This window comes from Urtica dioica, chromosome 9 (genome assembly GCF_054948205.1).
Source record: "Urtica dioica subsp. dioica isolate 48M chromosome 9, U.dioica_male_clone48M_v1_H2, whole genome shotgun sequence".
In the NCBI taxonomy this organism is placed as follows: domain Eukaryota; kingdom Viridiplantae; phylum Streptophyta; class Magnoliopsida; order Rosales; family Urticaceae; genus Urtica; species Urtica dioica.
In genome coordinates, this window is record NC_142764.1 from 26,334,991 (window position 1) to 26,357,124 (window position 22,134).

The window sequence follows — 22,134 nt, forward strand, 5'->3', positions numbered from 1 at the left end:
GTGCCAAACACATTTGAAGTTAACTAACGGATTCAATTTAAAGAACACAAGAGAAGTGTAATAACACAAAAATGATATTGTGATGCAAAGTGATCGATTTAATATTACAAAGATTAAGTTGAAACAAAAGTTGTAGTTCAATGGGCAAAATAATCATATCTATTCAAAATAAGATTTGAATTTCATATAGCAAGAACTTGAATTCTCTTACATGAATTGCGTATAGAAAATAAAATATTAATAGAATTTTGATGGTGCACTCATTACATTCACTCAATTATGCGTAACTATTTTATTACAATATAATCCAATTAATAGGTTTATTTCGAATTAAAAGAAGTTTATGAAAGAGTTTCTAATTTTAATTTTTTTTTTATATTTTTTGGTAATGATTAATAAAAAAGCAATTCTATAAGAGTTAGGAAGAAAAAAATATTCATGAACTCATTTATTCTCGAAAAAATGACATGTATTTTATGTCGGAAAGAGAGAGGGATGGGCAAAAAAATCATCTATTCAAAATAAGATTTGAATTTCAAATAGCATAACCTAAATTCTCATCTTTGAATTATGAATTGCGAATAGAAAATAAAAATATTAATATTGTTTTGATGCATACATTATATACTCAATTATGCATACTATTTTTGTGACGTTATAATCCAATTAATAGGTTGATTTCGAATTAAAAAAGTTTATGAAAGAGTTTTTAGTTTTAATTTTATTTATATTTTCTAGTAATGATTTGTAAAAAAACGATTCTATAAGTGCTAGGAAGAAAAAATATTCATGAACTCATTGATTCCATTTTAATTATAGTGGAAAAAAAACGACGTAAAAACAGATAAAAACGTTGATTTTGAGTAGATGCTTTATTTAACCTAAACTTTTTTGAAATTATGTGCTCATTCCAAGGGTGAACATAATATATAGATACACACATCAATTACTTGATTAAATACAATTTAAAAAATCAAATCAAACCAATGGCACAACAATTAAAAAGACTTCACACCACCGAAACAAATAGCAAAAAAATAAAAATTAAGGCCAAAAATTTGATTACACATATAATAGCAACAATCAAGAAATTTCGAACCAAAACAAGTAGGAAAAAAAAACCAAACATAAGCTTACCCACACAATACCAAGATTTCATACAAAAGTACCCCCCCAAAAAAAAAACACCATATCAAAGATTACACAATCAAGATTCACCAAACATTAGCTTACATAACAAGATTTCATACAACTAAAGTACCAAAAAAAAGCACCACATTAAAGACTTACGCAATCAAGATTTCATACACCAAAAACTACATAATGAAAACCACACACAATCAAAACCAAGACCACCATACAAAAAAAAAAAAAAAAAAAAAGATAATCTTACACACAGAGTGAAAATAATCAAGTAAATTTCAAAATTAACCCAAATAGCAAAAATAATAATGATAATAATAGCAACCAAGAATACTTCACACACCAGAACAAGTAGCAAAAGAAAAAAAAAATAGCACACAAGATTTACACGCGGAGCACAACAAATAGAAATCATGCTGGTAAAAAAAATGTACCAAAAATAGAAATACTGAAACAAACACGGAGCACACGGAGAAAAAAGAGTAAAATATAAACAATCCATAAGAATCCACACAAGCTACCAGCACAAGCAGTCCATGAACACTTCACAAAGCCACAAAAACGAACACGATAACAAGAAAATCAACAATCAAAAGGCACAAGATAAGATAAGAGGATTTTCAACAGTACAAAACTAGAACGCACACAAACAATACATTCAATGAGAAGACAAACACAAGACAAAACCGAGAGAGAGAGAGAGAGAGAGAGAGAGAGAGAAGAGAGAGAGAGAGAGAGAGAGGATTTGGGGGTAATGGCAATCGGCGCTAAAACCCTCGAGTACCGAGGCAGTGTCTCCAGTGACCAGAACAGTGACAGACGGCTGTTATCAAAGGAAAGAGACGACCTTTCCATGCATCTGCAGTTATGGCAGCACTCATATTTGAGCTGCCTACATACCCTCTCTCTCTTCTTTTTAGGGGAGAGAGAGAGATAGGGATCAAGCCCTTGTAGTTCGTATATCAACATGGCATGAAAAGTAAAATATGTCAGAAACCAAATGCAAATACAATATAAAATGTCAACAATACATCAATGCATAATCTCAAAGATCCTCAACTCCAATCTCCGACATTAAATTTTTCGGTAGAAATTATTTTTGGGGTATATATAGCTTTATTTGAAAATCAAAGAGGTTGATTATGCTCTCTCAACAGTTTGAAAAAAAAAGATTTAAAATTTGGGCCGGCCGGCACTTTAAATAAAAAAATAGAGTCAGTCAAACAAATAAAGGAGAGGATAACCGATCAATTTTTTTTTTTTTTTTTTTTAATATAAAATGTTATTTCCCTTTTGTAATCAATTTAGGAATTTTGTGAAAGAAGTCAGAGTTGAGAATCCCAAGATTATGCATAGAGGCATTAGTGTAGAAAGCAGTGTACCTAATTCTGTGGTCGTGTTCCTCTCCAACGACCCACCGCCTGACGAGCACCGATCCGTCACGTCCCACCGAAACCACAGTTACTGCTCCTCCAAATTCTAATAGTAATCGTCCACCAGATTCTACAAGAGAAATTTCATTAATTGGGCTTAATAACCCATTAAATATCAAGATTAGACCCTAATGTTTAAAAATATCTAAATATGGACTTTTGTACCGAAAATGGACAAAAATGCCCCTGAGACTATATCAGCTCAGCCTCACTCTCACTCTCACACTCGCTCAAACTCTTTCAAATCCACTCAAATCCACTCAAATCCTCTCTACTTAAGCGGGTTTCAAAAGAATCATGGGTAAGATTACTAACTTAATCATTTTTACAAAGTTTATGAATGTATATGATAGAATGTAGCATAAAAAATCGATCAGATCTGAAAACAAAGTCCAAAATCTGGGTTTAACTTGTTTGTACGATGGTATACGATGAAATTTAAATTTGTGTACGATGAAATTTAGAAAAAAAATTGGATTCTGTACTATTCTGTACGATGGTGTACGATGGTATACGATGTTGTACGATGCCGTACGATGCCGTACGATGCCTCTTTTACAATGTACGATTCTGTACGATGGTATACGATGTTGTACGATGCAGTACGATGTCTATCAGTAAGATGATGTACGATGATGTACGATAGTGTACGATGGTATACGATGTTGTACGATGCAGTACGATTGTGTGCGATATAGATGCTTATTTTGCATAGTTTGACTGTTTTTTTGCAGTTTTTGTCATGATTAACGGCACTTGGGAGAAGGAAGGACACCAATGGGTTTTCACCAATGCAGAATTTCGTGCATTTGTAATTCCGAAAGAGGTAACGTACACGGAGTTAGTAGATTTCTTATACGAGAAGTTCGAGTTAGACAGATTCGCGTTCGACTTAAAACTCGAAGTCCCATACGAAGTCGGTACAATTCCAGTAGGCCCTGCCGTATTGAAGGACAATGGTGATGTTTCGCATTTTATGAAGCACAAATATCGTAATAGATTTCCACTCTGTGTAAGTTTGGTACCGAAACAGATCGAGGTCATTGCACCTATTCCGTATCGAGGATTATGTAAAGGGAAAGATGTGGAAGTTGGAATGGTGTCTCGCAATGAACCGAAGAAGAGACGGAATACTCTTGTTATCGAGGATCGACAAAAAGATCCTATAATTGAAAACAAAGACGGTGGCTGTGACGATGACTTGTTTAACGAGTACAAGGGTGCCGGAAACGGTGACGAAGTATACAGGCGTGATAGAGATTGTAATCACAACAGTGACGAATATGATGGACACAATGGTGATGAATACGAAGATGGCGAAGGTGATGAAAACGAAGGTGGCGAAGGTGATGAAAACGAAGGTTGCGATGGTGATGAAGAGAATAGTGATGGATATGACGGAGATAACAATGGTAGAGGTGAAGAATTTGAAGAATTTGCCAATCCCGAAGAATATGAAGAATTTGTGGAAACGTTTACGGTACCAACGGGTCATTGTGAACCATCGGGTCAATGTCAGCGTGAGCCTCCGATGATCGGATCACCTATCGTTCCTTATTCATGGAAAGCACCCGAGTTCAGCGCCGATGATGTTGTGAAGGAAAACCCGAGTCATTATCCAAGTCATTCTTCTACAGGTAATTTAAGTGGATTCAAATGAGATTCAAGTATAATATGAAACCACATATTGTTTAACTAACCTTTGAAAGTAACAGGTAGCTCAGAAGAAATATATATTGGGCAGCAATTTGAAAACAAGCACGAACTGAAGAAACATATCCACTTGTACGCGTTGAAACATAATTTCGAATTTAGAGTGAAATCTTCTTCGAAAAAGAGATGGTATGTTCTATGCAAAAACGAGAGATGCACATGGAGGTTGAGGGGTGTCGTGCAGTGGTCTGAGATGTGGGAGATTACGTCGTACGAGGGTAAACACTCATGTGGGCGTGTTGTTCGAACAGAGGGCCATCGAGGAGCGGCACCATGGGTCATCGGTCACGTATTTAAAGACAAGTACTCAATTAACTCTATGGCGGAGTATTCGGCGCATAACGTCAGGGAAGAAGTGAAGACAAGATGGGGTGTGAACGTATCGTATTTGAAAGCTTGGAGATCCAGGGAGAAAGCTATTGGGTACGTGCGGGGTACGCCGGAACAATCGTACCAGAAGTTACCGTCTTGGCTGTACATGTTGAAGCAAAAGAATCCTGGGACGTTAACAGACTTTGTGCGAGATGGTGATAAATTCAAGTATGCTTTCTTTTCCATTGGTGCGTGTCGTAGAGGCTTCAAAGCATGTCGGCCGGTCATAGCATTGGACGGTGCATTTCTGAAGACAAAATACGGGGGACAGTTGCTTTGCGCAATTGCAATGGATGCGAATTCACAATTATATCCACTTGCATTCGGAGTTGTAGATAGCGAGTGTCATGCTTCTTGGATTTGGTTTTTGAGAAGATTGCGAGAAGCTATCGGTGAAGACGTACCTAATTTGGCGTTCATATCCGATCGCCACGTTAGCATCATACATGGTGTCGAGGTTGTGTTTCCTGGTATCCCTCACGGAGCATGTTACCATCATTTACAACTGAATGTCCAACACAAGTTCAAGACAGACCATTGTCGCTTTGAACTTTACGATGCGGCTTACGCCTTCAGTAAAACAGCATTCGAAGCTAATTTTAGACAGTTGAGACGTAAGGATGTCGAGATGGCAAAGTATCTTGAAGAAGTTGGTGTCGATCGGTGGGCCAGAGCTTTCTTTCCTGGAAAACGGTAAGAGTCTAGAACTTCTTTTGTACTGAATTTTTTATGTCGTTGATTATATAAATCAAGTATGTTTTATATAGGTACGACCTAATGACGAGCAACAACGCAGAAAGCTTCAACAACAAAACAAGGAATGCGAGGACGTTTCCCATTACGACGTTGCTCGAGTTTATTCGATTCACACTCCAAACTTGGTTTTTTGAACGAGAAGAGATAGCGAACAAGTTGAACACAAAATTGACACCAACGTGGCAAAATGATCTCGCACAGCTAAATAATAAGGCACAGTTCGTCAATGCGTACGGACTTGGTCTATATGAATGTCATGTCAAAGACGTAAGAGGTGATTTCGATGTAGACCTTATGGCGAAGACGTGCACTTGCGGACTACCACAACAATTGAATATCCCGTGCGAGCATTCTATCGCAGCAGCCCAACATCGAAGCGTGGACGTGTACTCGTTATGCAGTGACTTTTATTTGAAGGAGACGTGGATTGAGATGTACAAGGAAGCCATATATCCGGTTGGCAATGAAGATCAATGGGATGTCCCGGATGAGATAAAAAACATGAAAGTTTCGGAACCCGTTGAAAAGAAGCAAGCCGGTCGACCGAAGAAAAGTAAACAAGGAAGAAGAAGAATTAATCGATACCCATCTCAAGGCGAAAAGATTGTCGTGCAGCGAAAATGCGGGAAATGTGGTGGTAGGGGACATAACAGAAAAACATGCACTTGGAGGGATTAAAACTTTAGACTTTGTGTGTTATTTTTATTTTTAAGTTTAAAACTTTAACGTTTATTTGAGTCACTTTTTTATCTTGTTTAATGGCGTCAAGATGCAACTTTAGTTGTTTATAAATGTCTCGAGTTCTAAACCCTTTGTGAATGTGTGAATTTTTGATGTTTTTTTTTGTGAATCTCTTTAATTGAATTACATGTTTATAAGGTACAATAAAAAACACAATAGTCAACAAACCATCTCGATAATATGTTTATAAGGTACTATTACATAGAAAACCAAAAAGATAAAAAATAAACATCCGAAAATACAAAATCACGGGATAAGGTGGTTGTAGAATAAGTCCACGCACCATTTCTTCCTGAACATTCTCATATTCTCACTTTGAAGAGTGTCAAATGATTCGTTCAGTACTACGTGCTCGACATACTTCAATGCGAACATCCCGCAATCACCGCTACAGCACAAGAATAAGTTGTCACAAATAGTTGAAACATAACTTGAAAAAACATGATTGTTTAGAGAAAGTTGTCAAAAAAAAGTTCAAATAACTAGTAAAATAACTTGTCAATTAAAACTTGTAAAAAAAAAAAAAAAAACTTCTAAAATAACTTGTCTTGAAAAAACATGATTGTTTAGAGAAAGTTGTCAAAAAAAAGTTCAAATAACTAGTAAAATAACTTGTCAATTAAAACTTGTAAAAAAAAAAAAAAACTTCTAAAATAACTTGTCAATAAAAACATGATTGTTTAGAGAAAGTTGTCAAAAAAAAGTTCAAATAACTAGTAAAATAACTTGTCAATTAAAACTTGTAAAAAAAAAAAAAAACTTCTAAAATAACTTGTCAATAAAAACATGATTGTTTAGAGAAAGTTGTCAAAAAAAAGTTCAAATAACTAGTAAAATAACTTGTCAATTAAAACTTGTAAAAAAAAAAAAAAAACTTCTAAAATAACTTGTCAATAAAAACATGATTGTTTAGAGAAAGTTGTCAAAAAAAAGTTCAAATAACTAGTAAAATAACTTGTCAATTAAAACTTGTAAAAAAAAAAAAAAACTTCTAAAATAACTTGTCTTGAAAAAACATGATTGTTTAGAGAAAGTTGTCAAAAAAAAGTTCAAATAACTAGTAAAATAACTTGTCAATTAAAACTTGTAAAAAAAAAAAAAAACTTCTAAAATAACTTGTCAATAAAAACATGATTGTTTAGAGAAAGTTGTCAAAAAAAAGTTCAAATAACTAGTAAAATAACTTGTCAATAAAAAGATAATTGTTTACCTGTAAGCACATTGTGGGACCTTGTCATCGACGATCCACGTCGGCACAGTGAACTTAATTTCACCATGTTCACTTTCCCGGTAAGAGTGGGGATGGTTCTTGAAGAAACCACCTATGGCCACAACCCTAGCAAATGCTCGACTCCAAGTCTGAATAATAAACATTTTAACAATGTTAAGTAACTCTTAATTTAATTAATTGTTGCTCTAAGGTAATAATTGTGAATAACATAACATTTTACGTACCTCCATCAGCTCAGTGAAGTCCTTTTGATGTCTCGACGACTGCATGAGATCCTTTTGGCAGTCGAAGACGGTAATGGTCCAGGCCTCGATGTCGATCCGAAATGTGAACCAATGAAGGTTCTGGAAGTTCACGACGAACAGGATCTCTCGAGCACCATCCCAAGGCAAAATATCGGCGTCCCTATACCCAGTCATCGGGCTAATAGTTGCCCTCATGTCCCAGTCCACGGGTTCGGGCTCTGCTCCCAGTTCGATGGCCTTGTTGATGTTCGCTTCTTCCGTTCTGAATCGGCCGTACACGTGCTGGACCCACCGACAATCCATGATTCGGACGTCTTGCCGATAACCGTCGAGACCTCGTTGGCGAGCCCGAACCATGTGAATCATAGCATCAATATGCTGAGACATTACAAACATATAGCGTTATTTTAAATTGATTGGAAAAAGTGAAATTATATAATAACGTACCGAATCATGTAGCCATTTGGTTTCTGTCAATATCGTGTTGAAGAAAATCGTGTTTGCGTCGCACGTCTTCAGTCGAACAGACTCCATGAATTTGCCGTCCCACTTTTTTATCCGCAACCACTTAACGAAATTATCAAACTCTTTTGGCTTCGCGTCCTTCAACGGCTTGAACTTGGGGATCGGCTTTTCCAAATACTTGGGCCTCGTCGGATCAGTGAATTCGGACCAACGCGACGTCTTCTGTCGCACTTGCCGATGTGGACGTGCCGGAGTAAGCTGTGCCTTCTGTCTTTTCCTTAGAGGAGTTGTGAGCGGGCGTAGCTTATCCGAAATGTCTTCTCTACGAGGACTCGACGAAGACGTCGACAACCTGGGAGAAGTCACCGGCCTGATCTCCGATCGCTTCGACGACTCGCGATGCGTTGAAGATGGCTTCTTCGACTTCTTCGATGACTCGCGATGCGTAGAAGACGGCTCTGACTTCTTCGATGACTCGCGATGCGTAGAAGACGGCTCTGCCTCATGCGATGGAGACGCCGGCTTTTGACTAGCCGCCGGAGGAGGAGGAGGAGGAGGAGGAGGGGTCCGGCGTTTACGACCATCATCTTGGGTCGTGGGAATTTCACCCCCAGGCAAGCCCGTTGCGTCCTCGAACAAAATGTTCAGCCTCCTCCACATAGAAAGCTGAAAGTCAAAGTAATAAAATATGTCACAAAATTTAAACTTGTCAAAAAAATTTAAACTCAACTCTAAAATTTAAACTCAACTCTAAAATTTAAACTCAACTCTAAATTTTAAACTCAACTCTAAATTTTAAACTTAACTCTAAAACGTTAAATTATATTTAAACTTAACTCTAAAACGTTAAATTATATTTAAACGTAACTCTAAAACGTTAAATTAAATTTAAACTCAACTTTAAAACGTTAAATTAAATTTAAACTCTACTTTAAAACGTTAAATTATATTTAAACTTAACTCTAAAACGTTAAATTAAATTTAAACTCAACTTTAAAACGTTAAATTAAATTTGAACTCTAACCTGTCTAACACTCATGCGCTCAACTCTACGGCCGGTCGTGGCAAGAGAATGTAAGACTATCCCTTGTGACTGAATCATTCGTTTTTGGGATGCTAGCAGTTGTTCTTGAGATGCTCGCAGTTGTTCTTGGGAAGCTCGCATTTCTCCCCACATTTCCCGTGTTATGACAAAGGCCTCGGGAATGTCGGCGCAAGAGGTCGCTGTAGGCCTCGATCCCATTGCGGGAGTGGTCGGACTAGCAAGACGAACACGTGGAGTGTCTGACACGTGTTCGTCGTCGGAGTCTCCGACGATGGCATCTTCTGCAACAGTCGCGACTCGATCTATTTCTTCTTCGATGTCTCGCGGCTCTGTCGCATCTTCGCCCTCGATGTCTATGGGATACAGACATTTGCTCGTCTGTGTCTCGAGGAGAGTGAACATTTCTTTCTCTGGTGCCCTTGGTCTCAGCATTTGAAGAACACCCACCTACAATACATTAATAAACGTTACCAATATTCCAAAATAATGTAAAATACATTAATAAACGATAAATAATAAAAAGTTACCGTTTTTTTATTCAAGACCGCCTCGATGTCTTTGCCCATTATGAGCACATTACTAGACCACGAGTGCATCCGGGGCACACGAATCCCCTGGTTCGACCCGAACCTCATCCCGATCTCTGGGATAGCCTCGTACGCCCAGTAATGAAGGGTATGGAGATTACCCGTCAATGTGTACTTGGCCTCTTTCTGTGCCACATCTGGCTTGTCCTTCAACTTCTTTTGCAGCGTTTCGTGATAACGCCGTAGGTTCACCGACAAGCTGGAATACGTCTCTGCCCAACTCAAATTTCCCCAAGGCATCTTGAAGAAGAAGGGGAGGTCTTGAACGATGTATAGAAATTTCTGCCACCTTTCTTCGATGGCTTTGTTGGCCGGCTGCCCCAGAAGATACCCGTAGACGAATACGAGCAGCCCAAGCTTGAACGCAGCGTCAGGGCTTCGACATATGGTGAACGCGTTGATCAACGCGCTCAACTTGCTTCCGACAACGCCGTTCAAGTGATCCGTGATCAATCCATCGTTCTTTCGCTCGTCTTGTTCGGCTTTGGTCGGACCGTCTTCATAAGTCATCCCCGAGACGAGTGCGTACTCGAGGCGTCCAAATCGTACCCGTTTGCCTCCGATACCAAAATGTATCTCGCCGCGTACCGTCGCCTCGATCTTCTTCTGAAGGAGAGTATGTACGAGCACCGGTGAGAAACCAAGCTCGCTCTCCGTAAAAAATTGCTCGAACGGAGTCCCGAGGATTCTTTCTTTTATCCCGAGCTCATCGAATCTACTCCGTACAAGCTTCAAGATCCCCGTCCCACCGTACGTGATACGCCCCGGGAAAGAGACGTTGTACATGTAGTTCAAATTGTCCTAAAAAAACAACAAAATTAGGTCAGAAATTAAAAACATCGTACAGCATCGTACAGTATCGTATATCATCGTAAAACAAGAAATTAAATTTTTTAAAAACATCATCGTATAGTATCGTATAGCATCGTACAACATCGTAAGACAAAAATTTATTTTTTTAAAAAACCATCGTATAGCATCGTATATCATCGTACCGCATCGTAAAACAAAATAATTAATTTTTTTTAAAAACCATCGTACAGAATCGTACAGCATCGTACGACACTTTTTTTTAAAAAACATAAACCCATCGTACACCATCGTATCGCATCGTACAGACCTATGCATTTCATCGTACGACATCGTACAGCATCGTACGACATCGTACGATGCATGAATATCATCGTACACTGCCCCCAATTTTTAACCCTAACTTTCTAAATCCGATCATAAACAGCTCAAATAACCACAAATCAGATAAATCCTAAGTCCTAATACATATTCTGACTATTTTTTATGAGATTTAACAAGAAATTAGTTGAAAAACTCACCTTTTTCGACGTTTTGAGATGTCGGGATTTCTGAGCATCACCGCCGCCGGATCTCGAAGAATTTCCATCGTACGCCATCGTTATCTATCGTACCGACTCGTACAAGATCGTCTGCCGTCGTACCGACTCGTACACAATCGTAGAGTTTTTTTTTTAGTGAGCGAGAGAGAGATGAGTTGTTTTCGGGGGGAATGAGACTGAGTTGAGATTCAAATAGGTTATAAGGGCATTTTTGTCCGATTATGGTACAAAAGTCCATTTTGGGATATTTTTCAATATTAGGGTCTAAATGAGATATTTAATGGGTTATTAAGCCCAATTAATGAAATTTCTCTTCTACAATTATGAGCGAGATTGAGTGCATATCAATCGTGTGTGTCGATTAGCAAATCGAAGAGATCAGTTACAAAGCTTTAATTAAAATATTAAAATGATTCAATTTTATAGCAATCACCTCAAACATATTCAAGTATCTAGTGAAAAGCATACGTAAGAAAGACTCCCAGTCAATGAAGGGGTAGTTCTTAATTCCGTATAGACTCCCACAGATCCACGCATTCCTAGATAAATTCCTGCGATGCAAACAGGAAATTAGTTTTTCTAGTACTTCATGCAAAAAGTATAGCACATAAGAGTTTTGCATATGAGCATCCTACCGTAACGAACTCCTGGTATCCAAGTCAGCTGGAAGAAGGAGTCTCACAAGCCCTGATCCCTCAAATGATCAATTATGCCAGGGTTTCGACACTTTAAGACCTGCATTTTTAATTAAACATTATCCAAAAATCTGAATAAAAAAATTTAAAATATGCTTATCTAACTATTGCAAGAAAGCCTACAAACACATACATATATTTATATACATATATGTGTACATGTGTGTGTGTAAGAGATGGTTAGAAAGATGTAAAAGGCTAAGAACCCGTTGCTGCGAAATCATAGATCTAGATACTTTTATTGAATCAAAGAGAACCCAGATTCAATAACCTAGTTCTTGGAGATACACAACACTGGGAAAGGAATCCCTTAAAAAACTGACCTAAACTGGGACCATATTTCACGTGCAGAATCCGCTGTGAAGAACCTTCTACAGGACTGAACGAGGGAAGTAATAGTCTCAAAATACTGTTGCCTCAGTCTCCAACCGTCTGGACCCCGATTCTTGTGGCATTTGCAAAGATCTAATTCAGGTCACACTATTAAACCCATAACAATTTTAAACACGCATGAGTTCAAATATATAAATCACCTGGTGAATTGTGTATATCGAAGTATCATAGATTGGCCACCATGGAACCTTCCAAGAATAACTTTCTCCGACACTTGTAAAGTATTCTCACCAGATAATTTCCCCACCTAATTGACATGGAACAAACATCAGGTTAAAAAATACGTATATGGTTTTATTTGAAAATCATAGATAGGTTATGCTCTACCAACCCTTTTGACTGAGACCAAATACAATATACAATGTCAACAATACATCAATGCATAATCTCAAGATCCTCAACTCTAATCTTCAAATCGGTAGAAATTATTTTTGGGATATATATATATATAAATATATATATATATATATATATATATATATATATATAGCTTTATTTGAAAATCAAAGATGTTGATTATGCTCCCCTCAACAATTAAAAAAAAAGATTTAATATTTGGGCCGGCCGGCACTTTTAAAAAATAATAGTCAGTCAAACATATAAAGGAGAGGATAACCGATCAATTTTTTTTATATAAAATATTATTTCCCTTTTGTAATCAATTTAGGAATTTTGTGAACGAAGTCAAAGTTGAGAATCCCAAGATAATGTATAGAGGCATTAGTGAAAGATAGACAGCAGTGTACCTAATTCTGTGGTCGTGTTCCTCGCCAACGACCCCACCGCCTGACGAGCACCGATCCGTCGCGTCCCACCGAAACCACAGTTACTGCTCCTCCAAAAACAATATTTAACCTGGTACTTAAACTTGGTCAGAATTTAACACCAACAAATCAACTCAACATAATTAGAAAAAGACCTGAATTGCCTATATAATAAATCGTAATACCTAGCAGGACAATGGAACGAATTTGAAAGCCTGCAGAGTAAGAGCCTGGTCCCCACCCTTTTCCCGAGTCTGGCCCCACATAGGTTCGGTACCACCCATCCTTTTCCCGAGCCTGGACACACCCACAGGTTCGGTTCCACCCATCCTTTTCCCGAGCCTGGCCCCACACAGGTTCGGTCCCACCCATTCTTTTCCCGAGCCTGGCCCCACCCATCCTTTACCCGAGCCTGGACACACCCACAGGTTCGGTCCCACCCATCCTTTTCCCGAGCCTGGCCCCACCCAGGTTCGGTCCCACTCACCATTTTCCCGAGCCTGGCCCCACCCAAGTTCGGTCTCACCCATCCTTTTCCCGAGCCTGGCCCCACCCAGGTTCGGTCTCACCCATCCTTTTCAAACTACTGTATGATTGGTTAGGTCATTCCTCACCATAAAGAGAAGAGCAAACACACTTCTCAGAAGCTAAAATTCTCCGGGCCACTCCCGAAAACTACAAAAATCAATAAACATGAATGCAATGAATTAGAAGACAAAGGGGTTGTTTAAGGCGATGATAGATCCGCACCTTATAAATCCCCGTAGATGGTCGAGAAGTTCCATTCGTACAGATGATCGATGGCTGCTCCGCAGTTGACAGTTGAAAGCTTCTCTGCCATTCTTTTCTTTTCTTTTCTTTTCTCATTTTTCTTTTCTTCTTTTTTTTTTCCTTTTCTTTTCTTTTTTCTTACTTTTTTTTTTTCTTGATTATGGGTTGACCATCATTGAGGGTGTATTCAGAAACAGTGGCAAGCACTCGTGGGACTTGTGTGGTTCAGGGCCTACAACACCAAAATAATACAAAGATCGGTTCCAAATTCTCAACCAAACAGACAAAATTTGAGTGAAAGAGAGAAAGAGAGACTTACGTAAGCGTTCGTGTCAAATCAGCTTATGACCACGTGGCAACGACTTTTCCGAAGAGCATTTCTTCATTGTCGGCACTGAGGGGGTGAAACAGAGGGTTTTACTCTGATCTCTTCTTCTTCTTCTTCTCTCTACTGTTTTTCATTGCACTCTCTATTGTGTAGGCTTTTGTCTGCTGCCCGTCTGCTTGTACGTAGAGACGGCACAATTGAAGCCATCGAGAACTTTCGTTGATAATCAGAGAAATCGATTGGTTGTAGATGGACATTACTTACCATAAGTGAGAAGATGGACGAACATTTCTAGATGCGGATTGCAAGAAAAGCTCCATTCCTACGCTGCATACCCTGTTTGTTGAATCAAGGTACATGTCATAACCTGAAATGAAGAGGAGCACAATCATTAACCGTCAAAAAATACAATATTTAACCTGGTACATAATCTTGGTCAGAATTTTACACAAACAAATCAACTCAATATAATTAGAAAAAGACCCGAATTGCCTATTTCTTTTTTTTTTTTTTTTTTTTTTTTCTTTTTTTTTTTTTTTTCTATTTCATAAATCGTAATACCTAGCAGGACAATGGAACGAATTTATAAACCTGCAGAGTACTCGATCCTGCAAAAAAAAAATACTGTTAAGCAAAAACGTTAGTAAGTTGGTGAGTTAGCATGTCAATAGTTAGTAAGGTTGGTAGTCAGTAGTTAGTAATCCCCATCCCCCGAGCCTGGCCCCCCACCCCTTCCCGAGCCTGGCCCTACCCAGGTTCGCTCCCGCCCACCCTTTTCCCGAGCCTGGCCCCACTCACCCTTTTCCAGAGCCTGGCCCCACCCAGGTTCGGTCCATCCACCCTTTTCCCGAGCCTAGCGCCACCGAGGTTCGGTCCCACCCACCCTTTTCCCGAGCCTGGCCCCACCCAGGTTCTCGATCCCAAAGCGAGTCTGGATGTGAAGTGCCTGCAAAATATTCACCAAAAGTTCCTTAAATAATAAAGTAACCAAAGCCTAAAGGCAGACAAAGATGAAGCATTTACACAAACCTCATAGAAGAAGCAATGAACACGGCCTTGTCCTGCTCCAAAACATATCTCACTGTGGTTCCTGCAACATTATGACTTGTTATTCCAGCGTCACTAGACTCGCATCATTCTTGCTTAACAACATAAAATATATATCATTCAGTGATGCAGTGCGATCTGTGAAACAACAAATTCAGAATAAGGCCGTGTTCTGTTTATCAAACACGGTCAGGTGGTGAAATCAGAATATAAGAATTCATTACACATAACACAAATTCAATAAGTAAAGCTGACAATGATAAATGCTTGACATTGTGCATGCCCTAAAGGTACACTGACTTGTGTAAAGTGTTCAATATAAAAAATATTGTGTAAAGTCTTCAACAGTTAAAAGAAGAATACTCACTGTAAAGGCAGTCCACCGGATCAGAATGAGGCCCGTCCAAGCGGACTATCATGAAGCTTGCGGGGCAAGAAACCGCGATCCACACCATCGACTTCAGATCGAGTCGGAGAGGATCACTGTAATGGTTGCCTTGAAAAAATAAAAGCTCGAAATCAAAATCATGAATTTGTGAATATTATTCTCAAACAAATTTGAAGGGGGAAATAGAGAGCCTTACAGATTAATGTCGTGAAAACTTCTCGGTGTGGTGAAGAGAATCGATGACTTTGACATAATTCGACAAAGCCAAAGCATTTACTGGTCCTATTTTCTTGAAACGTTTTCGATTCTGGTTCTCTTCTCTAAAACTACGTTAGTCTCATATCCTATGGACCTGAATCAAAGAATATCAACTTACACACACACACAAGAAAAAAGGCATGAAAAAAGCTTCAACTGTATTTAAAAAAAAAAAAGCCAAAATAGTGCTTGCTAAAAGTGTGAAAATGAAATTGATGAATACAAAACACGAAAAATGGCTGATGAGACACGGACAAAAACTATTTTTCTTGATCATGGGTTGATCATTGAGTTCAACGGTAGTTGAGGGTGTAATTCAGAAACAGAGGCAAGCACTCGTGGGACTTGTGTGGTACAGGGCCTACAACACCAAAATAAAACAAAGATCAGTTTCAAATTCTCAACCAAACAGACAAAATTTGGGAGAGAGAGAGAGAGGGCGAGACTTACATATGACGTTTGTGTCAAATTAGTGGATAGTGACGTACCTCGTAAAAAGATAGAGAATTAACAATTCCCATGGGAATAATAACCCACTCACTTCCGATCACCGACACACGATCTAACACACACACACGCTCTAACACACACACACACACACACACACACACACACGCTCTAATCCTTCTAAACCTCTTTCACACACACGCTCTCTCCTAACTCATTTTAACACACGTTCTAATTCTAACTCCCATGCACTATCACCCACACACGCTCTGACACACACATGCTGTGACACACAAACACGCTCTAATCCTTTTAAATCTCTTTCACAGATACACATGCTCTAACTCATATTTACACACACACACACACACTAATTCTAACTCCCAAGCACTATCACCCACACAGGCTCTAACACACACACGCGCTCTATTCCTTTTAAATCTCTTTCACACGCACACGCTCCAACTCATTTTTACACACGCTCTAATTCTAATTCCCAAGTACTATCAATCCGTATATGGTCCGAAAGATCGGGACCCATATTCGGTTCCCTCAGCCTTTACTCTCAAGTTTCACGTAGGGGGGATGGCTTCTGCATTGGCTGAAACAATAATTAAGGAAAGTTAACTCACTAGTTTGCAAAGTAAATCCACTTTAAAGTAACATACCTAAGGAATTTACATGCAAATACACTCACATTGTATGCAGACATGCTGTTCCATAATTGAAACTACACCAAAATAAATAATAACAAAAACAAGAACTTACCTCAACTTGGTTTTCTACAAGAAACTTGTCAACAATACTCCGCATTTGTCGACTTCAAAAGTAGCCAAAGTCTACGCTGATCGAAGACAACGAGGCAGTGGACGGAATATGGACTCATCTCTAGTATTTTAGTTCACTAATTAATCCTTACTCTAGTCCCACATTGTAGTTCACACTCCCGAATCTGTAAACTCTACAAAGATCAAATTTCAGAAGCCCATTAATTGAATTATCAACACAAAATGAAAATTGATATGACATCATTAAAGGATAGAGACAAGAAAAATGTACCCTGGCGTGGGACTGTCCATACTCTCAAATTGCTCAGGGGATTGGCGCAAAAAGCGTTTTGTTCTTTGTTCTTTTTTTTTTTTTTTGTTCTTTTTTTTTTTTTTTTCTTTTTCCTTTGTTAGCTTCTCTTTTCTTTTTCTTTATTCTTTTTTTTTTTTAAATCTTTTTTTCATCTATTTTTTTCAGTTTTCTTTTACGCAAAAATTACATTTTATTCCTCCTGTTTCCTTATACACTCAGCGAGCACAGCAGCAATGATCATCACTCACCATAGGAAGAAGAGGGCATGGGCCGACTCTCATGGGCTAAAGCCAGTGATCTCTCTATCTCTTGCGATCTGGAGAGGCAAAAGATGATCCATTAAGAATATTTTGATACAAAAATTAAGAAACTTACACATTTTCTAGATTGAGACGGCTCATTACTCACCATAAGTGAGAAGAAGGAAGAACATTTCTAGTCGCGGATTGCAAGAAAAGCTCCATCCCTACCCTGCACACCCTGTTTGTTGAATCAAGATACATGTCAGCAACACGGAATAAGCAGAGAGCAAGAGAAATAAAATAAATGGAATAAACTAGTACTTGTTTACCTGAAATAAAGAGGAGCACAATCATTAAATGTAAAAAATACAATATCTAACCTGGTACATTATCTTCGTTAGAATTTAACACCAACTAATCAACTTAACATAATTAGAAAAAGACCCGAATTGCCTATTTAATAAATCGTAATACCTAGCAGTACAATGGAACGAATTTGGAAACCTGCAGAATACTTGATCCTGCAAAACAAAATACAGTCAGCAAAAACGTTAGTAAGTTAGCGGGTTAGTATGTTAATAGTTAGTAAAGTAAGTATATTAAAAGTTAGTAAAGCTAGTAGTCAGTATTTAGTAATCCCTGTCCTCAAGCCTGGCCCCCCACCCCTTCCCGAGCCTGGCCTCACTCAGTTTCGGTCCCACCCACCCGTTTCCCGAGCATGGCGCCACACAGGTTCAGTCCCACCAACCCGTTTCCCGAGCCTGCAAATATTCACATAAAGTTCCTCAAACAATTTTTTTTTTAAGAGAAACAAAACTAACCAAAATATCCAAAAATGCAAAGGCAGCAGATAAGTAACAACTACAATGTTCTTCCTCGAACCCAAAAATGAAAAAGCAGCACCAAGATATATTGAGAAGAGAGAGAGAGTGTTCAACGGTAATGCTAGAGGGAGAGGGTGTTGCTTGTGGTTGAGTTGTCCCTTTCCCGCGGAAGTGAGACCGCGAAGCTCTCTGTGCTTGTGGACCGGGTTGCACAGCCAGTTGATCCACGTCCACGTCCACCATGATTACCTCAAAGTACTTATACGTCCACCATGATTACCAGCCAGTAAGAGTTCAGAACCCTGAGGCCTCCGATCTTACGCCCAGCACGCTCCTCGGCCACAGACCTCTTGCTGCGCTGGAATTTCAACTGAGTAACTCCCTAGTTCGTGGGCTTCCCGTACACGATACCCTTCGAGACCGGCCTCTTACGCCCACCACGCCTCACATGCACACGGTAGATCACGTAACCCTGTTTGGCCTTGTATCCGAGACGGCGAGAACGGCAGCTACGTATTCTTTTTTTAATTTTTTTTTTTTCCTTTTCTTTTCTTTTTTCTTTTTTCTTTTTTTCGTTTTTTTTTTCCTTGATCATGGGTCGACCATCATTGGATTTCCCGATAGTTAAGGGTGAATTCAGAAACAGTGGCAAGCACTCGTGGGACTTGTGTGGTTCAGGACCTACAACACCAAAATAATACAAAGATCGGTTCCAAATTCTCAACCAAACAGACAAAATTCGAGAGAGAGAGAGAGAGGCTGAGACTTACGTATGACGTTCGTGTCAAATCAGCTCACGACCACGTTGCAACGACTTCTCCGAAGAGAATTTCTTCATTGTCGGCACTGAGGCGGTGAAACGGAGGATTTCACTCTGATCTCTTCTTCGTCTTCTCTCTATTCTCTTTCATTCCACTCTCTATTGTGTAGGTTTTGTCTGCTGCCCGTCTGCTTGTACGTAGAGACGGCACAATTGAAGATGTGCCTGTATTAGAGCCCCATAAACAAGCATAGTCAAAAGATATAGACATGATGACTAAAGAGCTACAAAATTCAGTTTCTGGTCCATGATACTCAAGAGTACTCACCCGTATATAAAAGCTCCCTGTTTGCTAGTTTGAATCACTGGTCGAGATAAATAATGGATAAAACCTCTTGTAGATGAGTTTCCCAGGACACCCTCCACTTCAACAGTTCAAGAAAAGCCGGCCTAGGTAGTCAAGCCTTGGTTTGACCTTCATAAAAAAAAATGAAATAATTGATAATGCATCGCACACTACACTTTTGTTTGCTACTAGAAACTCGAAGAAAACTTGGAAAAGAAACAATGCATTTCATGCAACACGAACAATTTCGGACTACGCCCCCGGAGTGAGATTACATGACCAAGATGAAGCTGGCCCCACCATATACGTGAACCAGATGCCCCCACCATCCATAACCAGGTTCTGGTCAACCTGTTGTAAATAATAAAATCAAATACGGAATATATAATAAAATATTTTCAAACTGTTGTATGATCGGTTAGGTCATTCCTCACCATAAAGAGAAGAGTAAACAAACTTCTCAGAAGCCATAATTCTCCGGGCCACTCTTGAAAACTACAAAAATCAATAAACATGAATGCAATGAATTAGAAGTCAAAGGGGTTGTTTAAGGCGACGGAAGACCCGCACCTCATGAAAAAAGACATTAAAAAAAACACGAAAATGGCTGCTAAAAGGCAAAAGAGTGCCTGCTAAAACTGTGAAAATAAAATTGATGAGCACAAAACACGAAAATGGCCTTTTTTTTTCGTTTTTTTTTCCCTTTTTCTTTTTTTTTTTCTTTTCTTTTTTATTTTCTCTTTTCTTCCTTTTCTTTTCTTTTTCGTTTTTTTTTTCCGTTTTTTCTTGATCATGGGTTGACCACCATTGGGTTAAATGGTAGTTAAGGGTGTAATTCAGAAACACAGGCAAGCACTCGTGGGACTTGTGTGGTTCACGGCCTACAACACCAAAATTAAACAAAGATAAATTCCAAATTCTCAACCAAACAGATCAAATTTGAGAGAGAGAGAGAGAGAGGGTGAGACTTACATATGACGTTTGTGTCAAATTAGTGGATAGTGACGAACCTTGTAAAAAGATAAGAGAATTAACTGTTGTCACGGGATAATAACTCACTCACTCCCTATCACCCACACACGCTCTAACACACACACACACACACGCTTTTAACACACACACACACACACACACACTTTAATCCTTCAAAATCTCTTTCACATACAAGCTCTAACTCATTTTTACACACGCTCTAATTCTAACTCCCAAGCACTATCACCCACACACACTCTAACACACACACGCGCTCTAATACACATACACGCTCTAATCCTTCAAATCTCTTTCACACACACACACACACACACACACACACATACACACACTCGCTCTAACTCATTTTTACACATGCGCTAATTCTAACTCCCAAGCACTATCACCCACATATGCTCTAACACACACGCGCTCTAATACACATACACGCTCTATTCCTATTTTTTTTAATCTTTTTTTCGTCTCTTTTTTCAGTTTTCTTTTATGCAAAACTTATATTTTTTCCTCCCGTTTCCTTGTACACTCAGCGAGAACAGCATCTATGTATTCTTGTACCTGAGCCACAAAATACAGTCATTGTATACGGGCACACTATTTCACAATCGGAAGTTTAAAAAAAATAAGAACTTACCTCAAATTGGTTGACCTTGATAACAAAAAAAAAAAAAATTGACAACGAGAGATTTCATGACCAAGATGACCCACACAAGTCCCTGGAAAAGAAATAATGTATTTCATGCAACACGATCAATTTCGGAGTACGCACCTGGAGTGAGATTTCATGACCAAGATGAAGCTGGCCCCACCATATACGTGAACCGGGTGCCCCCACCATCCTCAACCAGGTTCTGGTACACCTGTTGTATATAATAAAATGATTTGAAACTGTTGTATGATTTCCATTTTTTTCATCTTTTTATGTTAGCCTTCATTTTTCTTTTTTTAAATTGTTGCCATGATAAATAAAACTAGGGAATTCAGTGTCTAGTCAAGGAATCACAGAGTACTCACCTTGGCATAAAAGTTTGAAGGAATGTTAAGGCTGTAGATCTTTTTGGCCAGTTGGACTCATTGGCCGATGAAAGACTAATGGATAAAGCCTTCCAAGAGATAAGTCTCCACACAGACAGGGTTGACAAGTCAACGGATACATCCAGCAAATACGATAATCTTGAAGCTAGACTTCAGACAGGAGAAGATAAAATGGAAAAGCTACACCAACATAAAAAAAAAAAACGAAAGACACGAGACTGATTAATAGAAGATTAAAAAGAGTTACTGAATATTCCATTACACATTATTATCTTAAAATTTCGTACCGTTACCACCCATTTCACATCATCTTGGTAGTTGGGTTAAATGGTAGTTGATGGTGTAATTCAGAAACAGAGGCAAGCACTCATGGGACTTGTGTGGTTCACGGCCTACAACACCAAAATTAAACATAGATCAATTCCAAGTTCTCAACCAAACAGACAAAATTTGAGAGAGAGAGAGAGAGAGGGCGAGACTTACATATGACGTTTGTGTCAAATTAGTGGATAGAGACGAACTTCGTAAAAAGATAGAGAATTAACAGTTTTCATGGGATTAATAACTCACACACTCCCTATCACCCACACACGCTCTAACTCATTTTTACACACGCTCTAATTCTAACTCCCAAGCATTATCACCCACACACGCTCTAATACACATACACACTCTAATCCTTT

General features: G+C 38.7%; 3 protein-coding genes across 25 annotated transcripts in view; 1 reads left to right on the forward strand and 2 right to left on the reverse strand.

Annotated features, from left to right (window-relative positions):
• Window positions 1–16,936, reverse strand: part of LOC149386284 (uncharacterized) — a 30,858-nt gene extending 13,922 nt beyond the window's left edge. The window contains exons 1-7 of the mRNA XM_089625477.1: window positions 15,666–16,936; window positions 15,449–15,577; window positions 15,064–15,124; window positions 14,833–14,980; window positions 14,596–14,642; window positions 14,299–14,401; window positions 14,026–14,206 (exon numbers count right to left, since the gene is read on the reverse strand). Of these exons, the coding sequence (XP_089481603.1) occupies window positions 14,395–14,401; window positions 14,596–14,642; window positions 14,833–14,980; window positions 15,064–15,124; window positions 15,449–15,536 (351 nt within the window). The 5' untranslated portion in view covers window positions 15,537–15,577; window positions 15,666–16,936 and the 3' untranslated portion in view covers window positions 14,026–14,206; window positions 14,299–14,394. The remainder of the gene's footprint in view (window positions 1–14,025; window positions 14,207–14,298; window positions 14,402–14,595; window positions 14,643–14,832; window positions 14,981–15,063; window positions 15,125–15,448; window positions 15,578–15,665) is intronic.
• LOC149386286 (uncharacterized) overlaps window positions 1,810–22,134 on the reverse strand; it is a 37,785-nt gene continuing 17,460 nt past the window's right edge. For 10 of the 23 annotated variants that reach the window (XR_016301264.1, XR_016301265.1, XR_016301263.1 and 7 more), the window contains exons 33-46: window positions 21,431–21,631; window positions 19,861–21,276; window positions 19,634–19,777; window positions 19,409–19,555; window positions 19,091–19,305; window positions 13,686–13,938; window positions 13,121–13,610; window positions 12,918–13,026; window positions 12,312–12,418; window positions 12,102–12,243; window positions 11,719–11,818; window positions 11,517–11,634; window positions 2,526–2,646; window positions 1,814–2,090 (exon numbers count right to left, since the gene is read on the reverse strand). The gene's annotated coding sequence lies outside the window, so the exon portion shown is untranslated. Of the gene's footprint in view, window positions 2,091–2,525; window positions 2,647–11,516; window positions 11,635–11,718; window positions 11,819–12,101; window positions 12,244–12,311; window positions 12,419–12,917; window positions 13,027–13,120; window positions 13,611–13,685; window positions 13,939–19,090; window positions 19,306–19,408; window positions 19,556–19,633; window positions 19,778–19,860; window positions 21,277–21,430; window positions 21,632–22,134 lie in introns of those variants that run through there. The other 13 variants (XR_016301254.1, XR_016301251.1, XR_016301257.1 and 10 more) reach the window with 8 other exon arrangements.
• On the forward strand, window positions 4,838–6,103 carry LOC149386287 (uncharacterized). Its single transcript, XM_089627039.1, has 2 exons — window positions 4,838–5,354; window positions 5,429–6,103. Exons 1-2 carry the CDS (start codon window positions 4,951–4,953, stop codon window positions 6,093–6,095), a joined length of 1,071 nt encoding a protein of 356 aa, XP_089483165.1. The 5' UTR covers window positions 4,838–4,950; the 3' UTR covers window positions 6,096–6,103.